Source organism: Triturus cristatus, chromosome 10 (assembly GCF_964204655.1).
Source record: "Triturus cristatus chromosome 10, aTriCri1.1, whole genome shotgun sequence".
NCBI lineage: Eukaryota > Metazoa > Chordata > Amphibia > Caudata > Salamandridae > Triturus > Triturus cristatus.
In genome coordinates, this window is record NC_140593.1 from 534,053,620 (window position 1) to 534,079,535 (window position 25,916).

The 25,916-nt window shown below is 40.9% G+C and overlaps 1 protein-coding gene across 1 annotated transcript in view; it reads right to left on the reverse strand.

Annotated features, from left to right (window-relative positions):
* Positions 1–566: 566 nt before the first annotated feature.
* The window catches only part of ACTR3B (actin related protein 3B), a 490,971-nt gene continuing 465,621 nt past the window's right edge, over positions 567–25,916 (reverse strand). The window contains exons 10-12 of the mRNA XM_085632001.1: positions 8,054–8,179; positions 5,493–5,576; positions 567–831 (exon numbers count right to left, since the gene is read on the reverse strand). Coding sequence (XP_085488127.1) covers positions 736–831; positions 5,493–5,576; positions 8,054–8,179 — 306 coding nt within the window. The 3' untranslated portion in view covers positions 567–735. The remainder of the gene's footprint in view (positions 832–5,492; positions 5,577–8,053; positions 8,180–25,916) is intronic.

Sequence of the window (25,916 nt, forward strand, 5' to 3'; positions counted from 1 at the left end):
TCCTGAGTAGCTGAGCCTGCTGACAAGGTTTCTGCTACATGTTCAATTTTCCCTGAAAGAAAGCGAACTTTGCTATAAAGTTGCCACAGCCAACACTTTGGTACATCAACTGTAATTGTGTCGAGCGTTTTGCACAATTGCATAAAGTTCAGTTATAGGGCGTAAAAGGGAAGGGATATATTTATCCCACTACCATTAAATGCCATAACTTGTGCTTCGAAAGCCTATGTGACCTTCACAGAATTAAATTCTTGCTTTTAAATTGGCAACATGAATAAAAAAACATATATAATGCCTTCAGTTAAGAAAATGTTGCATACTCCAAACTTGCAGCAGATACTCATTCCAGCTTTTAAAAAACTGGTTGACTCACTGAAACGTTATTTTACATGTGTACACACATTGCCAAAACTCTTCCTCAAAGTGATTAAACCTCACTGAAAGAATGTAACCCCTGCTTTTGATTAGCATATTACACTTTGCACATCGGAATATAATATGTTTTGTGGCCTTTGCATTAAACCGTGTCTTGTCTGTTAACAAACAGCTCACGTGTACTTCACAGGTTTTTACCAGTCTGTACATCAATTTTTTATTTTGGATTTACCCTGACCCTTCTTTATCAATTTACACTTGTGCTACAATTTTTCTAAATCACGAATGCACGCTGCCGCATTCTGCACGTAATTCTCCTTCTATGTTTCCACAGTCACAAAAAGACCTTCTTGACATATATTATGACATGACTCCAAATACTGGATTGTGGCGACAAATGCTTGGCCCATATTCGTCATAGTCCTTTTTTGAGTGGCAGACATTGAGGAATTCTGACTGAAAGACAAAGGAAATGAAAAGGTTAGCACACATCCTGAGGTGTTGTAGAGAAGTACCTTGAACTCTGACACAAGTCTGACAGTAGTGGCATTTCTATAGCGGAAGGTCTTGTGTTGAACTATGTTGTGTGATTTTCTTAGGAGTAGGATTTACACTTTGAACATAAAACTTGAAAGTGCAAGCCAAAATGTGTCCCTGCGAGGAATAGCATAACAGCATGCACATAGTGGAGCATACATGGCTGCATTCAGTGTAGAGAGCAATAATCAGGACCACAGGCTACAGTCTTTTGCAAAGTTATGAATTTGCTGCACTCAATGCATAATTCAATATCTGAGGCACAAGAAACAGATTTGAACAAAAACATTTTGTTCCTCGTTCAAAACGCATCTTAAGTTATTCAAAATGTGAAATGCAACAGGACATCCATCACTTTGCAAATGTTGCTGTATTCTGGTGCAAACAAATGTGAAAATTGTGCCTGAAAGGTATTCTATGCTCGGTGGGCTGAGTGAAATGCAGTGGACAAAACCCTGCACATTTAGATACAAATCCTTCATTATGAAAACAAACGTGTTATTTCACTATTCAACCACAAATTATGTTTATTTCTCAGTGTTCTCACAGGAGCAGATATCCAGATGTTTCCCAGAACCCAAGCATTGTACATATTTCATTTAAAGGTTGGATATCTTAAAACACAAGGTTTCGTTTAGCGAGTCACTTTCATAAGAAATATGTAATGTATCAGCCGCGGTCGGTAGTAGGAGTAACTGCAGGGCGGTGACGTGGGGAGGGGGAGGGGTAGTAAACTATGGATTACGGAGGTTTACAGGTAAATTAACATATAAATTAATAAAATGAATTTCGTTGCGTGCACTGCATCCCCAAATGCGATGCAGTGCACGCAACGAAATTCGTTTTATTAATTTATATGTCAACTTACCTGTACACCTCCGTAATCCATAGTTTACTACCCCCCACCCTGCCCCTCCCCCTCCCCACGTCACCGCCCTGCAGTTACTCCTACTACCGACCGCGGCTGTTAAATGTATATTATTGTTCTGCAGGTTTATTTCTACGTGGAAAGTGGGACTTCCCCTGGCTGCTTTATGGATACAATGCGGTATCCTACGCTGTGCCGTAGACCCCACAGACGTCTGTGCACTGAACACAGACTGGGACTGTGCGCCATTTCACAGCAAATGTGCTGTAACTGTACAGGATCAAATATGTGCCACTGGGAACAATGCATTAGTGAAAGACAGACGGGCTGTTTGAAGCCACCCGTCCACTTTTTCCTCCGCAGGTGGCAATCTGGCCTGCATTTCAAATGTCGATCATGAGTGACTGCACCTGCCTGCAGGGGGATGCCTGGGGGATCCCTAGAATCTCCTTTCCCCTTTCCAAGGGGTGCTCTGGTGGGAGGGGAGGAGGGCAACTGACTTTATGCCACCTCTATGTATGTGCGCATAGGCAGTGCACCTCCTAGTGGTCTCTTTTCCTCTGCACTCACATCTATAATATGAAGCAGATGCGGAGGCAATAGATTCTCTCATTGCAAATTAAGTTGAATTTTGATATTATTAAATAGGTGCTTTAAGCAACAGGCCTGCTTTTCAAACAAGGAATATCAACATAACCTAAATTATAAATAAAAATCCATACATTGAGAAATCCAAAGCGTATCACTCTCTAGGAAAGGAGCATCTTAAAGGAAGATATCAGTCTTTGTTAAACCCAGCTATCTAACATAAAGGTAAGTGTACCTGTCGCACTTTGAAGCAGACAGGTGTTTTTCTGTGTTGCCTTGGCTAATTCAGCAGAAGGCATAGCACTGGCTACAGAACCATTTGCTATTCTTTTCTCTGCTTCTTTTCTCTTAGGTCCTAGCTTCGACGAGATACCTTCCTTTGCGTTTAGCTAATGTCGCTGAGATTTTCACTGAGCAGAAAGAAAATGTGTTCTTCACCCTTGTCCAACTGTTCAACGCTAGTAAATGTAAATGTGTTTGTACTTATATAGCGCACAGCTACCCCATTTCAGGGTTTCCCGGCGCTGTACTCATACCACTAGGGAACCCTTCCTGGTTTTTCCCTGTGAAATGTCCACTCCTGGGCATCCCCAGGGTGAAGCCAGGCATCTCAGTGCTGTTGGGGCGATTAAGCAAGCTATTGCCCAGCGTTGCAGCGTGGGACCCATGATTAGAATAGGCACCAAGGCGAGAAATCAGGTCTGAGGAATTTTGAGCCCAAGACCCACCAAGACCCACCGAGGCAGGAATTGAACCCTGGTCCAAGGCCAGACCTCTGCATCAGGGTCTGCCGCTCTAACCATTGAGCCACACTTCTCCACTAGTGTGTATTTAATGCTATTATCTTTAATCCTGTCATCATAGATTGAGCAGTTTAGCTAAAAGGGAGTCAAGTCTTCAATCTGGTGATAAAAACAAGTGTCCGATGATGCTTGGTTTGTTTTCTTCTTGTTTCCCTAAAGTCAATTTGTGTTACCAAGTAGGGCTGTACATGCTGAGAGGGATTAAAAAGTCCAGCTTGACCTACTGGGCAAAAGGTCTCCTAGGCCTTGAGCTTTGTGTCCATCTGAAGGTTTGCAAACTGTTTGCTGACGGTCATGTTCATTTTTTGGTGGACATAAGCCAAAGGCCGGAGTTTTTGGGTGTCGAAACTAGGCCAATTCATTTTGTTTTTTTCTTTCCAGCTGATAGCAAAGTTTGAGTTATGGCTCAGGTTGAAGTGCTTTCTCTAGACTTTATCTACCAGGTTTTCCTCTTCTGATTTCAATCTTTTCAAGCGAAATTTTTTGGGGCTTCTTGACATCTTTTAAGATGGATGAGTAGTCAATGTCAGATTCCAGGGCAACAGTCAGGAATCTTGTTGATTGCATCAATAGTGACCTCCATCAATTTCTTTCATGACACCCTATCTTGAATGTTTTCTTGTTTAGGTCACAAAGCTAGGCACCATATGCGATTTGGCTTCTACCCTTTACTTGTATGACTTGGTCGATGTGGGGAGAGAAACTATGCAAAGGGAGTAGTCCATTGCATGCATAGTGTTTAGTGAACCTTTGGGTTTTTCTATCGTAGTTTTGATATGTATATTCCACATAACATTGTTTGCGGTTGAGGCAAATGAGGGAACTCTCCCCTGAGATCACACTGGTGCATTACAGTATTAAGCAGTTCCGACCGGTATGACTCGCGAGTGAGGGGGTGGGAGGCACACGGGGAGGGGGTCGTGCAGGGTGGGAGGTTTAATAATTTTTTTAAAAGTTAAATTAACTTACCTTTGCCGGCCCGTCCCGTGTCATCGGTCTGCATCGTCCTACAACAGGAAGCAGCTGCAGGCAGCCTTCCCCCCCTCCCCTAAGCCAACCATAACGCTGCAATGGCAGCATTGTGGTTGGCTGGGACGCCAACCACAGGCGTCTATGGGGAGGCCATTTTCTCTATGTAGGCTGCAGGCAGCCTAAATAGAGTAAATGCAGAGTGCGTATGACTGTTTGGTCTGCCCTGGGGCAACCAAACAGTCAGCGCCCACAACAGTGGGCAAGCCACTCCTCCCCAGCCCTCGAGCAGACACGCCCATCTGCCCGCCCCCAACCAAACCCTGCCTTCTGCTTTCTCACAGTGCGACAAGCAGAAACATAAAATGGTATTTAAAATACCATTTTATGTTTCTGCTTCTCGCAGTGCGAGAAAGCAGTGGGGCGACACTCCTCATCTCATATGGAGGAGCCACCCCTGGTATTAAGAAGGAGTCACATGCCTGGGGCCCCTTACCGTAATATCAAAATGCCCTTGCGGCATATAAAGCATGGGTGCACGCCCTCTGTGTACCCCTGGCACTTTCTATAACAAGACCCAAATAAATGTGCAATTGTAGTCTCATCTCCTATTGATGCAACACTGTGTATGTTAAAATGGTGCTATCGCAACACAAAATGTTAGTAAATCTAGCCCTAAGTGACATCATGATGCACAGAGTGGAGGCGGAGCCCAAGTCCAGGCTCTGAGCCAGGATACACTTTGCATGGCCACCCTGCCTATATTTAGGAACGCAATGATGACAATCATGATATCCTTGTAATGTGTGACGTCATGTGTGAGGTCACCAGTAGTACATTGGAGTGAGTAATAGCTGCACTGCTTACCACAACTGATGCATTTTTACTGAAGTGTTGCATAGGATTATTATTCGAAATATTACCTAATATGGTGACAATCTTTTTATTCCAATAACTCGAGAGGCTTTTTATGTATCTTCCAGTATAGTGGTATCTAATCTAGGTCCATCGAGGCCGGGCCTATGCAAGATTTTCAAACTATCCACAAGGGAGTTGTTTTCATGCAATAGGTCTAAATGGGAATCATTTGCAAAGCAAGCGGTTATCCCCAAAAAATCTTAACATGATCTGGCAGTAAAAGACCAACGTTTGAAACTTTTAATTTAGTGCTATTTACAATCAAACTCAAACATCCCGAATTTTAGAAAATATCTACGGATGGTATTGCTGCTTGTGCAACCGCATAGCTATCAGAGGGGAATACCTATTTGATATGCATTAAACATATTTGTGACATATGACCTTAAAGCAAATCAACAAATACATCGAAATATATTGATTATTTAACATACTGTTGAAGCGAGCATCGACCCTCCAAACCAAACGGCATAGCGCTGCATAGGGTGGGATATCACTTGGACTTCTATTGGTTTTGGCTGAAAAATAAGCGTTCAATTGCAGTTAACTGTCCAAGGAGGATGCACTTGGTATACATTATTCCACATCATTTCGAAGGTAATATACATAATCCAGTTCTTAGATAGTTCTTCGATCATAAACGCTGTTTATATTTTCATATATTCAATTAATGTCATTGTAGCAATCTTTGTAAAATCACTAACCAATCCTCTGTTCTTGACTTACACTTGCCCCAGCAATGACTTTCTTAGTCAGAGTTATTGACTGCTGCTGCATCAATACTTAAGAATTAATGTCACTTTGTTCAATCTAACACTGCACTCAATTAATAACCCATAATTGCATTGGCAGTATCTTCTTATGCATAATTCACAATCATTTAAAGAATAATAACATTGACAGAGAGTAATGGTACAAATTATTTTCAGACGAGATCTTCAGAAGAAACAAAAATAAAAGGAAAAAGTTAATCAAACAAAAGTGATTTACTCTATAATGACACACTACGCAAACAATTACAACTCTCATCAAAATATATACGTACAGTGCCAATTCATTGTTATTTATTAGCAGATACTGAGATTTAGACTGGGAATCAGATTCCTGAAAATAAATGAAGTCAGGATTCAATATTCAATAATCACTTTTAACAACTGAGTTTGAAAGTGTTTCTCTCTGTTGCCATCAGTCAGACCTGCTTTGATTTATAGCTTTACACACTGACAAAGGATTGGGTTCATGGTCATAGATTTTTTGGAACTGATAATGTACCGTACACTGAAAGGTGTTCACTTTGATCGGAGTCATATGCCACTGCACTCAATTTTTAGAGTAATATATGGCACAGACAACATATTAAACAAAAAACAGATAAAGACAGTCATTGCTAGTTTGCCAGAACAATATATCCATACAACTCAGGGGAACTACAGGTTTAGCCGTGACTCTGGACCCGATCATTCCTCCCACCACCCCTCACCCATCATTCACACCCGCACTGGCCAGGAGAAAAAAAAACCCTGCTTCAAGCAGGTAGTAAATGTGTTCGACTTTGGGTCTCTAAATGCAGAATCAGACAGTATTCCCAGGTCAGTGTGCTACTCCCCATTCCAAGGGAAATAACTCATAATCCCCTTTAACTCATAGTCTTTTTTGCTGGAATATTCTCATCCTGGTGTCGCAACGCAGAGCTTGTGGGAAAGTCTTTACGAGGGCAAACTTTTTAGCAAGTTCCACAGATGTGCACTTGGAGTTTGATTGTGCATCCCTCATGAGGGTTTTGAAACATCTAAAGTGAGAAAGTTGGTTTGCTTTGTTAACGTGACATTGTGGATCGGCCTGTTAGGTGCATTCGGCTGCGGAAACACCCGCCGCTATGATTTAATGATTGAGCATAGAAATTTGAATGCAATCATCTGGGCCACCAGGAACCACTGGAGTGCTTTATGAGCTGGGGTGACATGATTAGAACTCTGCAGGTGAAAGGAGAGTCTCGTTGCTTGATTTTGTATCTCATTGCTTGATTTTGGTCTTTAAAGACATCCTTTGTTTGTGCTCCAGAGTAGATCATAATGTAATAATCAAGCCATAATAGGACCTAGGCCATGGGGATTTTCATCTCACATCTTAGTTGAAGGAGAAGGGAGGTCCTTGTGAGCACCACAGTCTATGGTTGGTACTTTTCACAGTTCTTGCGACTGGGTGTGTACAAGATTTTCCAATCCTAAAGGAGACAAATAGACTCCCCCATCACAATTTCTTTCCCTGAATGCTAGCTGGTAGAAACTGCCATGCATTTTAATGACTTAAAGGGATCTCATAGTTGCATACAAGGAGAATGGTGGAGGCAAACCATATGCCTCCTTCATTAATGGCCCGAATCCTCCAGTCTCTTGTCTAGCTAGCCGGTAGTGGAATACGTTGCACTGATTTCTTCAGCATATTGAGATGTTGAGCTTAAAAAGCAAAACAAGCAGCAAAGTCTCCTTCCCTCTATGAAGGTTGGGCCTTATTAGATGTCAGCTTAAGAGGCTGCATCCAAATAAGTGTCAAACATAACATCAGCAGTACACGTGTAGAAAATGGCCTTAACAGGACTAAAGCATGTCATTCTGTTGATAGAGTAAAAGTATAAGTTGCAACGTGTGCCCACTTGGCCACTGAGTACCCAGGCAGAACCTGCACCTTTAGATGGTTGTTTTGTCTTCCGTAATAGTATGTTTTGGCCTCCCAATCACAGTTCCCACCACAAGTTAATTTGGGTGGCCATGTTATTAGGTTTTTTACACTATTTAATACCTTTTTCATTTGTTTGTGTTTTTTTAGATGCAAACAATTACCTTAAGTTATATTTCTCAAAGAACATAAATGAAATCTGAGATTTCTTTTATGTATGTAAGAGCAAATTGAATTCTGGAAAACTAAATCAATGTTCTAGTGAGTGCTACCATTTAATTGTATTAATTTATTTACAGACATCTGTGATCTAACTTACCTTTATCCGTCCACCACTAAGTTCTTCACTTATTTTTAATCTGGCATCTACAACTCTCTTGACATCTCTTTGCATTCGACGTCCAAAATCCCTAAACATTGTGGATCCACCGGACAGAACAATGTTCTGAAAGAAAAAATAATGAAAATACAGCTAGCACTTCTTCTGTAAAAATAAAAAAATGTTTCCTAGAAAAGTAGTCATAATGTAGCATGTATTATCCATAAAACGCAGAAATTATGCTGTTTAAAATACCTGAATGCCCTAAGTCAAACAGACATCTTACTTATCCTCTATTATAATTTACATCTTAATTTGTCCTCCCTTTGGAGTCAAATATTTTAAGGCACTTTTCCATAAGAGTGGCTTCAAGAAATAATTTGCTTAAAGAAATGTTAAGTACCGCTGGCTCTCCAAATACTTAATGGGCAAAGTTCTGCCGGAGAGCATGCAGTACTTACCAGCGCTCAATTTCTGATTGTGCACCGAGACAAATGGCATCACAAATCTATGATTCCTTTGTAAAATGGAAGTATGAAATAAATGTATAGAAGAAGTAAAACATACCCTAAAGCTTCATTCATTTAGGTAGCTTGCTCTTTTTTTAATGCTATTGCCTGGCCGGGCTTCTGACATCTAAGCTAAAAGAAATTAGACCTATACAGCTATACTAATCTTGTAGAGAAGCACGCTCAATAGGCAAAGACAAAATTCAATTAGAACTGAATTCAAGTTCTAAGGTTATTGTGTTACTGATGAAGTACAGTTTATAGTGATTAAGAAAGGAACTGTTAGGAAAGTTATATTTTTTTACAGGTCCCTAGAATGACAACATTTCCAAGCTTTAACAGATGTAGTGGCTTCATAATACTGACACATTAATTTTAGATAGCAAGATATGCCACAAACTACTATTAAACAGCCTTCATGGGATGCAAATTTGCACTGAAAGGCATTGTGATAGGTGTATAGTAAGGAATGCAGAACCATGAATCATTTTCAGAAGAGTCTCTAGAAACTGCATGAAAAATAAACTGCATGGTCCCTCGAAAGGAATGAAAGGGATTTGGAAGGAAATGCCACAATGCTTCAGCAATTCACTAAAATGCTTCACTAGGAACAAGTGATGAGGTTGTGGAATAAATACATATGCTTTAATGTTAGAATCGTGTCCCTGATATGATCAGGCAAGAGACACATTTATATTTGGGGTAAGCATTTATATTTGAGATAATAAAAGAAAGGAACACATTATTCGTCACTTACACGCGACACAAAAAAGGGACACAAAGGAAATTAATAGAAAATTACAGATGAGAAAAAACTAGAACGCATGGAAACAAAGAATGCGCAGGAAGTAAAAGACAAGAGAAACAACATTTCACTGAATGCATGTTTTGGAACTTGTATCCTCCTTAAAATGTAGCAAATGTGACCTCCTGATCTAGCCATATACTGGTTTGCCCTAACCCAAATCTTTAAACTATTGTAATAAGAGGGACCAAGCAGCGATCCCTTTGTCTTCCTGACTTAGCACCATGAAGGATACAGAGCCAATGGGAAAGTCAGGATAATCTTTACATGGGGAACCTTCACAAGAAGCATTAAAATTGCTCTAGTGCTTTTCAACTGCCTCTAATGAAACAGTAAGGCAGCACTTTAAATGGGAAAAGGAAGGCTAGGTAATCATTAAAATGAGTAGAAGTCGGGGTTAAAGGGAGTTGCTAGAGGTGAAAGGGCTTGGCTAGTTTCAAAGGTTAGGGCTAAGAATTCCAGTATAAGGTGGACATTACAGATTTTCTAGGTGTTCGTGCACATTTACATATAGGTATACCCTGTAGCAATTTTGCTATTTAAAGTGCAAAAGGGACAATGTTACATTATCTTTTAATTTCTCAATCTCAACACAATCTCACCTGCCCAGCGTCCATTGTTACACGGTTCCTCCGAATTTAGTAGGATTTTGTATTAGAGCAACTAAACTTCATAATATCGGGACTGAGACTTCTTATATCATCAGTAAATGTTGGTTTGGCTACCTCACAGTACCGCATCTAAACTCCTAAACCTTTAGAGTTACCGATGCTGTCGGTAACCTCGAACGTGACCAATCTGATTCCCAAGGAATTAGTGGAAACAGATCTAATACTACCGTTTGTCACTTTTGCATGTCTAAAGTTTCACAAACAAAAGAAAAGCTAATACATTTCCAAATGTTTATTGAAAAAGATCTAATCCTTGTAAATAAAATATGAACTGCGATTATTAAGTAGATGAGACACATCATTGTTATAATCATTATTAGAATAGTGAAAAATTCAAGCAATTCAACCATGTTAATTGTTCCTAATGTTACTCCTATCTATCACTAATACCCCTACACTAGCAAAAGCGTTGTGGGAGTACCTTTCTGCCAGACCCTGTTGGAGTGATTTAATCCCATACCGTGGTGTAATGTCTCAGGAAGTCGGCATCAGTGCTTTAATAAATGCACACTGTCTGAGCTTGGAAGCGTGCACACATCTGCCTGTGCAGCTATCTTACTTCTTTGATGAATGTTGGGGCCTTAGGAGCTGCATCTCAGTCACAGCTATCAGCAGCTTCCATGATAATTCTGGTGTGAAGTACCTCTCACCGACCTCAACACATGCACAGTTTAAATTATAAAACAATGTCTTTTTCACATTCCGCTAGAGACACAGAATAACAACTTTACTCAGTCTCCTACAAGCACATAATAAAGAAAGGACATCACATTCTAATATGTGTGTTTCTGGAGCTAACAGTGCAGACTATAGAACAACAATGTCTACCAAAAATAAATGTGTGCTTGACATTGTCTCATGTTAAGGAAAAAGATATTTAAACCACCCTCTTAAAAAGGTGTTGAGTTAGAAGGAAAAATTAAAATGGAGACTAAATGTAATCGCTACAACAGCCTTTTATCTTTGCTTGCCACCCCTCCCGCTCCTCAGCACAGAAGGTTCCAGGCATTAGTAGCTCATCCACATCTCCTAAAAATAGTACAAGTATCAGGATGCAAAGTGGAATTCAAGACTGATGAGACAATATGACACAAACTGTGTAGCAAGAAGTCACAGAGATTGTCTATTCTGAGACATTGACTTCTAGTTCTCTTAAAGTTCACATGCCACAACCCATTCCTCTAAAGGGTTGCAGATATTAAATTTTTTCTGGGAAAACAGTCTGTGGTTTTAACACATATTTTGCAGAGATTTTATCATTTTACAAGTTCACAGCATTGAATTGCAGAGCGTCAAGTTCAGCTTTCCATTCTTCCGAAGTTGGTAAAATTAACATTGAGTGTTCTATTAGGAGAGTGTTGTACTAATAATACCTGCAGTTGACTAGGTATTTCAATTAATACATGCTATACAAGTGTTATTTCATATGTACACACCAAATGATTGTATAAATCACTGTTTAGGATGTGGTAAAAATAAGGACTCAAAAATGTAGGGGTTGATGTACAAAGCAATTTTGCGGTTACGGTTGCTGCGCTTGTGATTCGCAAAATCACAGGGTTTACAACTGCAAAATAGCTATTTTTAATGTACTGAACCCATTTTGTAATTTAGCAACAGGTTACGGAATCGCAAAATAGGTTTAGAAACCCATAACAAATAGCTGTTTTGAAGGGGCGTGTTTAGGGCTTCCCAAATAGCGATTCATGAAGGGGTGTATCAGTGTTTTATGACTGAAATACGGTCACAAAACATTAACATTTTGACCAACACCTCAAAGGTGGTGTTAACTATTCCTAAATATAAAGGGGTCCCCTTGGAACACCTTCCTCTTTGTAAATGTAAAAATAAAACTGTTGGGGAGAAGGCAGTGGTCCACCAGACCATTGCCAACTCTTAACAAACAAAAAACATTTTTTTTTCAAATGCAGGCCCGTTTCCTTTTAGGAAAAAAAAAAGACTTTTTGTAGAATTCAATCACAAACAATGTAGTCTGCTGACCCCCAACATGGCATCCAATGGTAGTTGTTTATGATTTATAACCTACCTCATAAATATTGATGAGGTAGGATGGGTTGCGACCCACTACAATTCTGAATTCTTTAAACCAACATCTTAGTGCAAAATTTCTTCCCTTTCACAAAAGGTTAGTACACAATTTGCTACCATTTTTCGCAAATGGAAATTTTGTACATCAGGCCTCTAGATCTGATCTGCATGTTTCACTCTGCGAGAGTGCAACATTCTGTTGGCTACCAAACTAGACATCGCTGAAGGTTTCACATGTAACAGTGGGCATGTGACATTAATGCTAATATTATACAGCAAATCTAGCTATGACGCAATGGTAGTGAAGCCTTCAGTAAAATATGACAATGATAGATTCCAACACCAGTAACTTTTCCCACTGAATAGAGGTGTTTGAAATCAACAGGTTGGATGTCCTCAAGCTGTTAATGTGTCTACTACAAGATCTGGCCATGCCCTCATACAAGAGAGGGAACATCCCCATAAGGTAGTGTTGGGGCTGTATGTACGCCAGAGCTATCTGTATTACAGAAGGGGCCGCACAAAGGTTTGAGACCCATTTTTTTTTTTTTGCAGTTTTTTTATATAGCGCAAACTCGACCTGAAGGTATTGGAGCACTTTACATGAGCACCGTTTACGTTACACATTCAGGCACGAGGAGATTAAGTGATTTGCCCAGAATCACAGGATGTGGACGCGACCCCAAAGCTCGGACCCTGGTTTCCAGCACCAAAGTCGGCAGTCTAGCCGATGGACCACATCCTCTCCTCTCCCTCTACCCATATTGTAATATTACAGTGCCTGGGGGAGAAGAAAAGTGGTGCAAATGCCTGTTGCACTGTATGTAATTCAGTCTCAGAAGTGGTGTGAGCAGAGGTGCCAAATCTTTCCCAGGAATATTGGTGAGCACACTGGATACATCTCCGTGTGGAACTGAGATAGGGTCCGGACACTCGGTAAGAGATTCTTCCAGTGCTTCTACATGAAGCAAGACTATAAAATGGGAGTTACCAAAAAACAGTGCTCAGTTTTTAAAATAAATAAATAATAAATACATAAGTGCAATAGCCCACAGCTCAAGAGCCTTCCAATAGCACTACTAAATGCCAAGGTGGCAAAATACCAAGGCTGCCTAATTTTGTTTCGACCACATGCCTGTTTCTTCCACCACTCTACTCGTCCTGTCTTCTTATTTTGCTCTTGCAGATTCTCTTTCACCCCTTATTATTGTTTCCCTATCCTAGTCTTTCTCCTTCTTCCTTTTCTGTCTTTCTCTTGCTTTGGATCAAAGTCTGATGATGAAAAATAAGCCCTGGTCGCCAAAAATGTGTGACATTTCCCACCACCTGCAACCATTGGCTAGTTAAGTTTTATCCATGAGCAAGGATTTTGGTTCAGCAATCCCCGCCAAACTGCGTACATACTGAGTTAAACTAACAGACACACTGCTCACTTGCTTCAGCCAGATCATCTGAAGGCTCTGGCTTTTGTTTGCAGTTAGACATGGCAGCCTTCCCTGTCAGCCTACGGTGCATCTGTGGCGCACTGTAGGAACCAGGCTCTGGCGTTGCTTTCTTAGTATTTCCAGGATTTGTAGCCTGAAATTTCTTCCTTTCTGTTATGTTTTTGGACCAGGCGTAATAGCGGCCTTCAGTATTTCATCTGCACCCACTTCCAAATGCGCAGGCTGCATAAATTAATTAATTCTGAAATCCTCTTTTCCAAGTCATCTGAATTGCAATGTTTCTGGCTTTTTTTGTTGTTCAGGCTGGATCTTAATTCCAGCAAGCAGCACTATTCCTATCTTTTTTTCTACCTCGTGCATCACGTTTGCAAAATGCGTATTTCGGGAAGTTTTATCATGTACAAATTGTATTGCATAAACGGATATACAATAATACAAAATATAGATCTTGATGACGTTTAGGCATATTAGAGTCAGCACACCTATGTACAGTCGGAAAATTAAGAAAGTAGATTTTTTGAGTTTGCTTAGAAAAATTGCTGTTCGTGGCTATTTCATTAATTTGCTAATATTCCGTTTTAAATATCTGAAAATGCTTGTACGATTACTACGCGATGTAAGTAGTTGCTGAAGATAAGAACAATGCACAAATATTTACATCCATATGTCCTAATTTGGGCAAAGTCAACTGAGCCATTTATTCTACTGGAATCGATAAAATGAACATCACTGGTTAAAGGCAGTACCACAACAACTATGTAGTAGATGATGGAATATGTGGCAAATGTGGCAAGCCCATAAATACACAAAAATGCTGCAATGTCACTTAATTTCAGTCGCCTTGGTTAACGGTATAGCATGGGATGCTGAGCACTACAAAAATGCACACACTTAAAAAAATAAAGATATTTCTCTTCGTTGCACCTCTATCGGGAAGGCATAGCATTTTGACAATTTCCCAGGTTTACCTGTCGCAGTAAATCTAGGAATAAACCAAAATACCTGGGTATATGCATGGGAATACCAACTTTCCACCCATGTAATGCATTTCTACCGCAGAATAATACATGGCAGCGACTTGAGTAGCTTTGCGTTAATCCAGATTTACAAGGAATGCAGGGCCACGCAAAGTGGTCTTGTGTGGCTTGTTAAATCTGATGTGAGAATTGCGGTACCCTTGCGCCACCTTGCCTGACGCAATGCCACACAATCCTATGATAAATCTGAGCCTTAGTGTCTATTCTAAGCCCAGTGTCTATTCTTGGCCCTTTCGTGATCATAGTAGGGAAGTCTGCTAAGGAATTAATATGGCTACTCTTAACTACAGTGTCTTTGGTGACAGAAAATTCAACTACTGCATCAAGGAGCTGATGAGATAGTAAAGAGACTTCATGACCTGCTGGTGCCTTGGGTCATTTGCCTGTGCTATTTATTCCAAAGCCAAGGACCACCAAAAAATGATTTATGCCAAGAATGTGAGCCACTGCTTATTTGAAAGCAATGAAGGGATTGTGCTTCTGCCAGCCATCTGTGACAGCTGCCAGAGGGACTTCACCTTTGTCTGTTCTGATGCATTTACCATCTTGAGGGAAGGAAGGAGCACAGCTTAATTTGTTTAAATTAAAAAAGGTAACCATGGTTTCTACTAGTCATTTTGCCAAGTGTCTAGCCTTGTTTCATCACTATAATTTCCAAGCTTCATTTTGACATCTCATCACAGGGGAGCTATTCAACAGTCGGGTGACACTGGACACAGGCAGAAAGGTTTTTGGCTTCGGCAGGAAAATGCCAACTTTCTAAACGCATAATTTTTCAAATTAGTAACTTAAAATCTGAATTTACTATTAGGTTGAGTTTTAAAATACTTTTAAAACAAGTCCTTGAATTAGCTTTCTAGCATCTGCCAACTGAAGTTAAGGTTGTGTAATTGTAACTCAGTGTTTTTCTGTGGTAGAGCTAGGCCTTGCCACGGTGAAACATGACTTTGTAGGTTTTTCACTGCCAGGACATGTAAAACATAAAATATATGTGTTGTACTTTTTAAGTACCGTGCACCCCGCCCTATGTGCATTTAGGGGTTACTATAGAGGAGACTTAGAAAAATAAAGATTTTGCACACAAAGGCTCCAAGACCAGGCATGGAAACATGTTTTATAGTGCTACTTTAGAGGGTGCGCAATGAGTGTTGCAGCCCACTTGTAGAATCGAATTTGCAGGCCCTAAGTACATGTAGTACTAAATACTAGGGAATTATAAGCAAATTAAATGTGACAATTAGGTGTATGCCAAACCTACCATGTTTTAAAGGGAGACCACAAGCACTAGACGTGCTATGGCCAAGAATCCAAGTTTAGTTAAAGAAGGCAAAACTCTCCTGGAATACCATGCAAAAGAGTTATTTCCAACACTCTGGTGTTACACTAAGCTGAGAAAATACCCAGGGGCAGATTTATGAGCCCCTTGCGCCACTTTTGCGTCACTTTTCCCATGTTAAAAGTGACGCAAAAGTGGCGCAAGGGGCTCATAAATCTGCCCCCCAGTGCTTAGACGTCCTTTTGATAAAATAAGTTTATACACACATGTAAAAGATCACACCACACACGGAGCTCGGTATTACACATTAAACGTCTTTATTCTTCAGAGTGTAACCCTTAACTGCCTGTACTATGTCATGAATTTCTTAACTATAACTAATCACTTACGTCACTATTCTACGGAGTCCATCGGGACAAGAGGGATCCTGCTATCTCTAACGTACAAGACACTACATCCCCCCCTTGTTAAATAAAAAGTACATAAAAATTCATATATACATCATAACTCCTCAATGAGTCTTCTTCCAGATCTCGTTGCATGGGCTTGAGGACACATAGGCGACATAGGAGAGGCATCCGCAGCCAGCACAGACGACACAGGCACAGGTGCAGTCTTTGGGCTCTCCTGACTCTCAGATGGAAGAGTCTCGCTCTGAACCTCTAGAGTCAAGGAACTTTGAGGCAGATGTTTGAAATAAGAAGAATCTCTTCTAGTGGACTTTACCGGACCATGAGCAGTCACCATGTGTCCTTTGCAAGTCACAACCCTCAGTGGGTGAGCATCAGACTTGCGTTTCTGTTTCTGCTTGACAATGACTTGGTCTCCTCTTTTGAACACAGTACTCCAAGCACAGTGGTGTCTCTCCGCATAGGTCTTTATTTGGCATTTGTGAGATGAATCAGTAGTGCAAAGTTTATCAAAGTCAATAGATCTTTTAGTGGTCCATTGAGGCAATGTGGTTTCCATGGCTCTCCCAAACATTACGGTGGCACTGCTTTCACCTGTGATAGAATGAGGAGTTGAGCTATATGCACGAAGAGTAGTGAGAAGAACTGATTTGAGTTCAAGTCTTTGCAGCGTGGCACACTGAACGGTCTTCTTGAGGATGCTCCTAAATCACTCGACTACACCATTTGCCTGAAGCCAGAGAGGTGTGCTTTTATGGTGCTTGTCATTTAGGTGAGTGAGAAATTTCTCGACTATCGAAAGGCGGTAATTGTCAGATTTCAAAATCGAAGGAACACCCCAGGTTGCAAAAATACTTTCTTCTCTCTCCATAGCTCTGTTGTGAGTGGTTGATGACAGATCTTCCACAAGAGGGAAAACTGAATATTCATCAACAAGTACTAGTAGATGATGACCATTGTCCAGGGGTCCAAAGAAATCAATTGCAATCTTCTTCCATGCATGCTTTGGAAGATCACACATGTTTAACAGATGTGGAGTTGTTTTGGATGAAAAGCAGTTGCGCAAATGACATACTCTTAATTCCTTTTAAATTTTTTCATCAACACAAGGAAACCACATTCGGTCCCGTAGAGCTCGTTTCGTAGCAACAACTCCACAATGTCCCTCATGTGACACTTCAATGTCTTGTTGTCTCAGGCTATCAGGTATAACAATGCTCGATCCGGGAAACACCCTTAACAGCGCGGTCATTATATCACATTACCTTCACAACGCGGTCGTTACAACGACCGCGTTGTTACATTGCAGTACATTACAACGCAAGTCTAGATGGCGCTCTAAACTAAGGAATAGTGTAATTTACAATTCCAACACCTTCCCTACTGTTGCACTGACTGGAGTTGAAATAGTAAATTATACTATTTCTAAGTCCAGTGCGCCATCTAGAGCAAGTCGTTGTAACGACTTGCGTTGTAATGTACTGTTATGTAACAATGCGCTTGTTGTAACAACAGCATTGTAAAAGCATGAGTTGTAAATGCATGCAATGTTATGGTATATATTCCTCGATCCTTGTAAATATAATGCCTTCTGGGGTAACCGAATGTTCTTCCTGCATATTTTTGAATTTCTGGTATTCAAGGTCCTCATGTAGAGGTCAAGTATGTTTTCTCCAAGACTGCTGTGTAATAATGTCTTTGAGTATTATCAAATCTCTGTCAGTGCTCATGGCAGCAATGGTTTGTTCCACTGATATGGCAGCAGGTCTACTGGATTTTATGATGAAGTTAACATAACCATCAGCCACTTTAGAAGTTGAGCCATGAAACGGTATTGGTACACTTGACAAGTAATCAGCAGGGTTTTTATCTTATCTAATCATATAATCATACTCCTGCAGTCACAGCCCCCACATCTCAACGCAAGGAGGAATCTTGGCTTTAGGATTGCCAAAAATGGTAAGTAATGCTTGGTGGTCAGGGACAACCGTGAAGTGCTTTCCTAAAGGGAACACATTAAAATGTTCACAAGCCTACACCATAACGAGTCTTTCTTTTTCAGGTTGTGAATAAGCACATTCTGTTGCTGACAAACTTCTTATGGCATAAGCCACAATGTGTCTTGGTGCATTAGGATGGCCATTGTGCTGGACAAGTATGGCACGTAACCCCACGGGTCTAGCATCAACAACAATCTCCATTTGTAGTTTCGGGTAAAACTATGGCATTTCAGTGGCAATCTCAATCGCATGTTATTTTCTTGAAGCTTTGTTCACATTCATGCAAGATGGAGCATTTACTTTCATTAAATCCCTTAATAGGGCACTTGCAGTGGCTAAGTCACGTATGGAAGACGTGGATGACAAAGCCTGTACTGTGGTCATTCCCCCATCAGAAAAGATATGACCAAAGAACTTGAGCTTTGTTTTATGAAACTCACACTTTGCTACATTTAAAGTGAGACCTTCATCCGCAGGTATACAACACACTTGTGTCAAAACTTTATCATTTTCCTTTCATGTGGCCCCAAAAACCCGTATGTCATTACTGTAATTGAAATCATTTGTGACTGGCTGTATTATGTGACAAATTAAATCCTAAAAGAGTTCTGCATCTGATGACACTCCGAAATGTAGTCTTTTATATCTAAATATACCATCAGGAGTCAAAAAGGCAGTAATGTACCTGCAATTTTCTTCGAATTCAAGCTGGTGAGACCCTTTGTTCAAATCAAGGTGGGAAAAGAGCTTGGCTCCATTCAGCTGCATAATCATGTCATCAATATGTGGACCTGGATGTCATTCTCTTTCAATCGCCTTGTTAGCTTGGCGCATATCAACGCATATGCGCACAGCTCTTCCACTAACCTTCTTAGGCACTACCATTATGGGTGATACCTATGGCATCGGACAAGTGGATCGCTCAATGATGTCATGCTCTTTCTCAACAGCCTCTTCTAAATGAAATGCAATTCAACTATGTAGTTGAGCAACAGGACGGACATCCTCATTTATGTGAAGTTGCCCTTTCGGGGGCATATTACCAAGGAAGTGGCGGAGAGAGGCGATAGCCGTCTTGGCTTAATGCCTCTCTCCGCCACTTTGGAAACACCAGGCTGCACCATATTAACAAGGATATGGTGCATCCTGGCGTTTCCCCCTGCGATGGCGCTAAGTTACACAACTTAGTGCCAGCGCAGTCACCCTTGCACCAGAGTGCAAGGGTGTCTGCGAGCAGGGAGGTTTGTTTATGTGTAGGAAGGAGTTCCTTCCTGCACATAAACAAACCTAAAATGCCATTTTGTAACTTTCATGTGTGCTGCTTCGTGCAACACACATGGAAGTTACCAAATGGCATTTTGAAAAACGGCTTGTTCATGTACAGGAAGGGACACCTTCCTGTACATGAACAAACCATTGCATTTTGCTTTTTCCATGTGTGCTGCACAAGGCAGCACACATGGAAAAAGCAAAAACGGGGAGAAATAAAGCATTTCTCCTCATTTCGCCACCTTAAGACCAGGATTTTTCTGGTCTTAAGTTTGGTGCTGCCACCTATTATCGCCAAACTTGATATTAGGTGGCAGCGTCAACTTCAATGGGTGTTGCGGTGGAACACCCACCGCAACACCCACTGCACGCCCCCTTTCACGCTAAGTTTAGCGTGAAAGTTACCCTGTTATCAAGGCAGCATTAAGCAACTTAACGTGGCTTTAAGCCACGTTTAGTGGCTTAACGCTGCCTTGATAATAGGGTGCTGATCCTATCGCCACCACAACATCACAAAAAGTGACGTTGTGGTGGTGATAGGGGCTTGATAATATGCCCCTCAGTATCTTAAGTCTTCCTAGTCCATGAAACAAAGATGGAAACTGATTCCCTATCTTATGCTAGGCACTGACATTGTAGTTTACAGAAATCAGCACCAAGTCAGCAGCAGTGGTGAAACTGAGTAAACATGCACTCAATGAAATGCCTGGGACGACATGAATTGGTGCTTGGACTTTTGTCTTTTTATGCTTCACAGTTGCTATAAATGAACCTTGACTTTGCAGTGGCATTACAGCAGCCAGCGTATACACTTTGGCTTTTGATGTGGTTAAATGGGCCATTGGAGACAGTTCATTGTATTTTTTCGCTGACAATGTTTATTGACACGCAACTGTCTATGATAAAAGGTATGGAACACCCATTCACTTTCAGTGTGATTTTGGAACATTGTACCAATGAATTTCACACTTTCACTTGTCGATCTCTCTTTGACTGGCATTCTTCTTTGCTAGAAGCTAATCCTACATGCGCACGTTGGCCTGTGGTTGACATTGACATCACACACCCATCTTCCTCACTGTTGTTCGGATGAGGAATTGGATGACAATTGATGTTGTTCAGTTTCTACATGCCTCAACTGATAATGCGGCTTGTCATTGTGGGTGTGGTGGAAACGTCTCTGGAACTTTCTGGCATCCATTTTGCTTTCTTGATGTTATGCACTTGATCTTTCCTTCGCCTTGCAAACCGTTCCAAAATGGTTCTCTTTTCCGCAGCCTTTGCATATCTGTCCAATGGCAGGACAGTTACCTTTATGTGGAAAGGAAAATCCACATCGAAGACATAATTTATTTTTCTCAGGATACATTACTTTGTGGAATTCTACCAGGTGTTTCATCTTACTTTTCACACTCATTGCTGAGTCATTTTTGGCCGTTCTGGCCTCCATGTTAGCGACTTGTCTGTCAACTCGTCCTTCTGCTTCAGCAGCCACAAGTAGTTACTCCAGGCAAAGTGTTTCTTTCAGCATTTGTAGCCTGAAGAAATCGGAGATTGAACCATCCATCACCCTGAGACGCATGGCCTCTTCATCATTGAACTCATTGAACTTGCAATGCTTGATGAGCGAATCAAGTCCTTTTTCAAACTCATCCATCGTTTCTCCAGCTTTCTACCTTTCTTGACTGAAAATGTACCTTTCATAGTCCACATTTGGCATTGGATTGAATTTGGATTGAATTTGGTGCTTACCGCCTCTTTGATTTGATGGTATGCCACTTCTCATTTCTTTTACTCCCTCACCCGCCAAATTCTTTAGCTATTTAATGATCATTTTTTCATTTGCTTCTTCCAGAGCATCAATGAATTAATTGAAGGATTCGATCCAGGCAGTCCTTCTGTCACCAATATTCTGCTTTTTGATGGCATTGAACGGAGGCAGTGGTTTAGGAATGCAGCAGCATCATAACCTGTGGAACTTTCTGCTGTTGAGAGTATATGTTGCCCACTTGGACTGGCACCTTCGTTAAGCATTAGCCTTGCGCTAACATTTGGATCATCGAGCCTACTCTCTGTGAGGCTCTAGCTTCTTCTTTGGCAGTGAGTTGTGGCTTTGTTTCTTGCACGGGATAATCCTCACTCTCACCTATTTGCATTGTACCTGGTTTCTACTGCCTTTATAATTTCTTTGCTCAGAAATGTTACCACTTCTAGTGGTACCTTGCACTCAGCTAGCATTACCTTAATCACTTCTCTGTATCTGGTTGTCAGTGCCTTGAGCGTTGTAGTACTGTATGAATGACGGCTGTGTGTAGGCTGTGGTGCAGTATCTCTTGTCTCAACTTTACCAGCAAAGTTCTAGCGACGACAAACACATTTTCTGTAGGGCTTTCACCTTCTTTACATGCCTGGCATTGGCTAGAATTGTGCTTTGACTCCACATACACCAACTGTTGATTTTCCCTTCGACTGAGGCACACATGGCATGCAAAATCAGTTTGCTGACCACGGCAAACTCTCAAGGGGAACACTCTTGGTTCTTCGGGTTGTGGAGTTTACGTAATCCCCTATCTCGTCACCAGTTGTAGCATCCTCCGCAGGCCGGGTATATGTAAATTATCATGCCACACATTGACCTTGGTATTACACTTCTCTATTCTTCAGAGTGTAACCATTAACAGCCTGTACTACGTCATGAATTTTCTTAACCACACCTAATCACTTATGTCACTATTCTTCAGAGCCCATCACGGACCAGAGGGGTCCTGCTATCTCTAACATACATGACCCTACACCCATGTCTACCACTAATGGTAAATCTGGGAATGTGCCAAATCCATGGGTGGATGTCTGGGAATATCCATGCTCCACACATGGAATGCCTCCCTGTGGCAGAGTAATGCAAGGCAGCAATTTGCTCTGTCTTGTGTTGCTCCAGATTTATCAAGCCATGCAGGGCCATGCAAGGTGGCCTTGCTTGGCTTGATAAATCTCACTTAGATTTTGCTCCTCCTTGGATGGTGCAAGGGTGAAGCAAAACCTTGATAAATCTGGCCCAAAAGGTCACCTGAGTGCATGGGCTCAGATGATAAGTTACTGGTATATTGGTGCTTTGTATTTGTATGGTCACCATTTCAAGGCCATCACAGACACAAACCCCTTATTCCCCTACTTGCAAGTACCCCAACCCAGCACATTTAATCCCACAGAGAAATGGATGCTCTAATTACAAAATAATCAGTTCACACTGCCATATAGGCCAGGTTGAAATAACGCAGCAGATTACTTGTCTCTTGCACTTTCAGCAAGCTTGACTCCAGCACTGAAGCCAATGAGTACACAAGCAGTGCTCCGGAAGGCCCTGTTACTAGAGCAAATTGGCAACATACACAACAAAATGAGACCCTACAAAAGACAAAAGAAGCTGCCAAATTGAACTCATGGAAAACATTTCTTGTTGAAGTGTACAAGAAAGATGGTACAAGCCAGCTGTACCTACAATCCATATGGAAGGTGCAGAAGAAATTTAGTGTCACAGAAGGAGGGGTGTTGCTATGAGGAAACACCACTGTAATTTTCCAATCACTTTGACACCAAATAACACATCAGGCCCACCAGGGACAACAAGGGGCTATCACAGCCAATGTCATGCTGCATGAAAAGGTCCTGTTCCCAGCGATTGATGCACTGGTTGACCAAGTAGAGGCAGAATGACGCTGGTAAAAAACAGCTGGGGCTCCAGAACACCTCTCCCCAATCATCACAGAAGAAAGCTGATTTGAATCCTGAGAAGAACATGGGATGGATTTTGGGGCGCTCTCTGATGGACGATGTTTATATATCGTAAGTGATGTCGGCACCAAATTGCTCATTGTGAAGATTGTTCAATCCACAGCATTTGAACATCTATGACCAAAATTAGGAGAGATTCTAGACATGTTTGGTTTACCAAAAACAATAAAAGCAGGGAGCAGTGCACCCCATTTGGCCTTAGGCTAATGAAGTCATGGTTCAGATGTTGTGGACCTTAAAAATAACAGAATATGCCTGTCACCACAAAGTGATGCCTAACTGGAAATCCACAAGCTCCTGCAAACATACCACAGCACACCACTCTGTACATCGCCGGACTCCAGCAACAATGCTGCTTGGCCAGTCAACAACAAACACCATACCAGAGTTCTCAACATAGTCCCCAGTACCACCCACCATAATCTCAGCCATCAAGGATGGTGAGGAAATAAAGCAGCATGTTGAGAGTAGAAGTTCAACAAAGTGGTGTGCAAACAGGAGACCTATTGCTGACCTGAAATCGCCACCTACGATAAATATTCCATTCTTACAAAATAAGGCCAATCATGTTTTCCAGCCACAGAAGGGTCACCCAACATACTCTAACTGAAAGAGGGTGATTGGGCACTCTGACTCATGCCGATCAACATGTCCACAGTGGACTGACTCAAAATAACTGAAACAACAGAGATCCCAACTAGTCTGACACTGCTGAACTTTCAGAGTACCAGCCACACAGCCCCCAGTACGGGGTATCAGCTGATATCATCTCTGATTGAATCCACAACCATCCCAAAGACTATGTCTGTTGAGCAAGCCTGGGAGAAATTTTAATTACGCCCGATTAATCAGAGAAATTCTAGTAATTACGCATTACTCATGTGATGTAAAATTACCAAAAATTACAAGATTATTCCAGCTTGAGTAATTAAGAGTAATTTGCGACAAAAATCCTACTACTGGAGCACAGGAACAATGAACTTAGGGTTATACTTACTAAGATTTTGCACCATGTTTGCATCACAAAAGTCCATGCCAAGTGACACAAAATCTTTATTTGCCAAATTTACTTTCCAGTGCAAAGCTTGTTTTGCGCTGGAAAATCCCTTGAAAGTAAAGCAAACATTACTTAGCGCCAAGGGGGGGTTCCATGTGTGGTGTATGGGTGTTAAAATATCAGTAAATGGAATGTAGGTGAGTATACACTGACCCCTACCTCATTGACAGAAAGACATGAAAGGAGGGGGAGAGAGAAAGAACAGTTTGTTTCAATCCTGGGGTATTCACGACCACTGAAATTCCAAGACTCAAACTCTTAACGTTTACAGTGAGAATCTAAGATCCTAGCTACTATGCCACAAGAAAGTCTTTACCTTGCACGATCAAAACATAACTATAACATTCAATTAAAAAATGCCAGTCAATGTAGGTAAACACAGACTCCCAACTCATTAACAGAAATGGCATGGAAGCAGGGGGAGAGAGAACGAGATGTTTGTTTTAAGCTTTGGGGCATGATATACCCAATAGGAGGTATTTTTAGAAAAAGTTAAACAAAAAGATATGAAAAACAATGAAAAGTTATTTCACTATGTAAATTGAAAAGACACATAGCAATTGAAATACTAGAACTCAAATGCCTTCCTCTTCTACGTGAGAGTCTAAGACCTTAACAACTAGTCCTCAAGTTGGATCAAAACATAACCATGACATTTGATCCAAAAATACCAGTCAAGGTGGAAACATAGTTGAGTAAACACTGACTCCTACCTCATTTACAAAAAAGCATGGAAGGAGGGGAGACAGAAAGAGAAGCTTGTTTAAGCTTGGGTGAGGATACACTTGAAAAAGATGAATTTTTAGAAAAAGTGAAAAGAATAATATGTTAAATAAAAAGAATGAGATTTCTTTTACTATGTAAATTCAACATTTGAGCCACTACAAGACCATTGACATGCCAGAACTTGAAACCTTCTAAATGAAAAGGAAATACATTAATCCTAAAGCCACAGGAGACTCATTACTGTGCTCGATCAAAATATAACCATGACATTCGATCCAAACCTACCAGTAAATGTGGGAACATAGGTGAGTATACAATGATACTTACCTCATTTACAATAAGACATTGAAAAGGGGGAGAGAGAAAGTGAAGTTTATTTTCAGCTTTAGGGCATGATATACATAGAAAGAGGTATTTTTAGACAAATTGGAAAGAAAAAAGCAAGAATTTAGAAAAAAATAGACCTTTTCCACTATGCAAATTGAACATGAACATAACTATACAAATTGAACTCGTAATCTTCAGAAAGAGAGACTTTGACTTCATTCACTGGTCCACGGGTGACTCTTTACCGTGTTGGATCAAAACGTAACTATGACATGCGATCCAAAAAAAACAGTCAATGTGAGAACATAGATGAGTAAACACTGACCCCTACCTTATTTATAGAAAGGCATGGAAGGAGGGTGAGAGAGAAAGAGATTCTTGTTTAAGCTTTGTGGCATGATATACATAATAAAGATGTATATTTCTAGACAAAATGTATGGGGAAAAAAGGAATTAAAAGTAATGGGATTTTTTTTCACTATGTAAATTG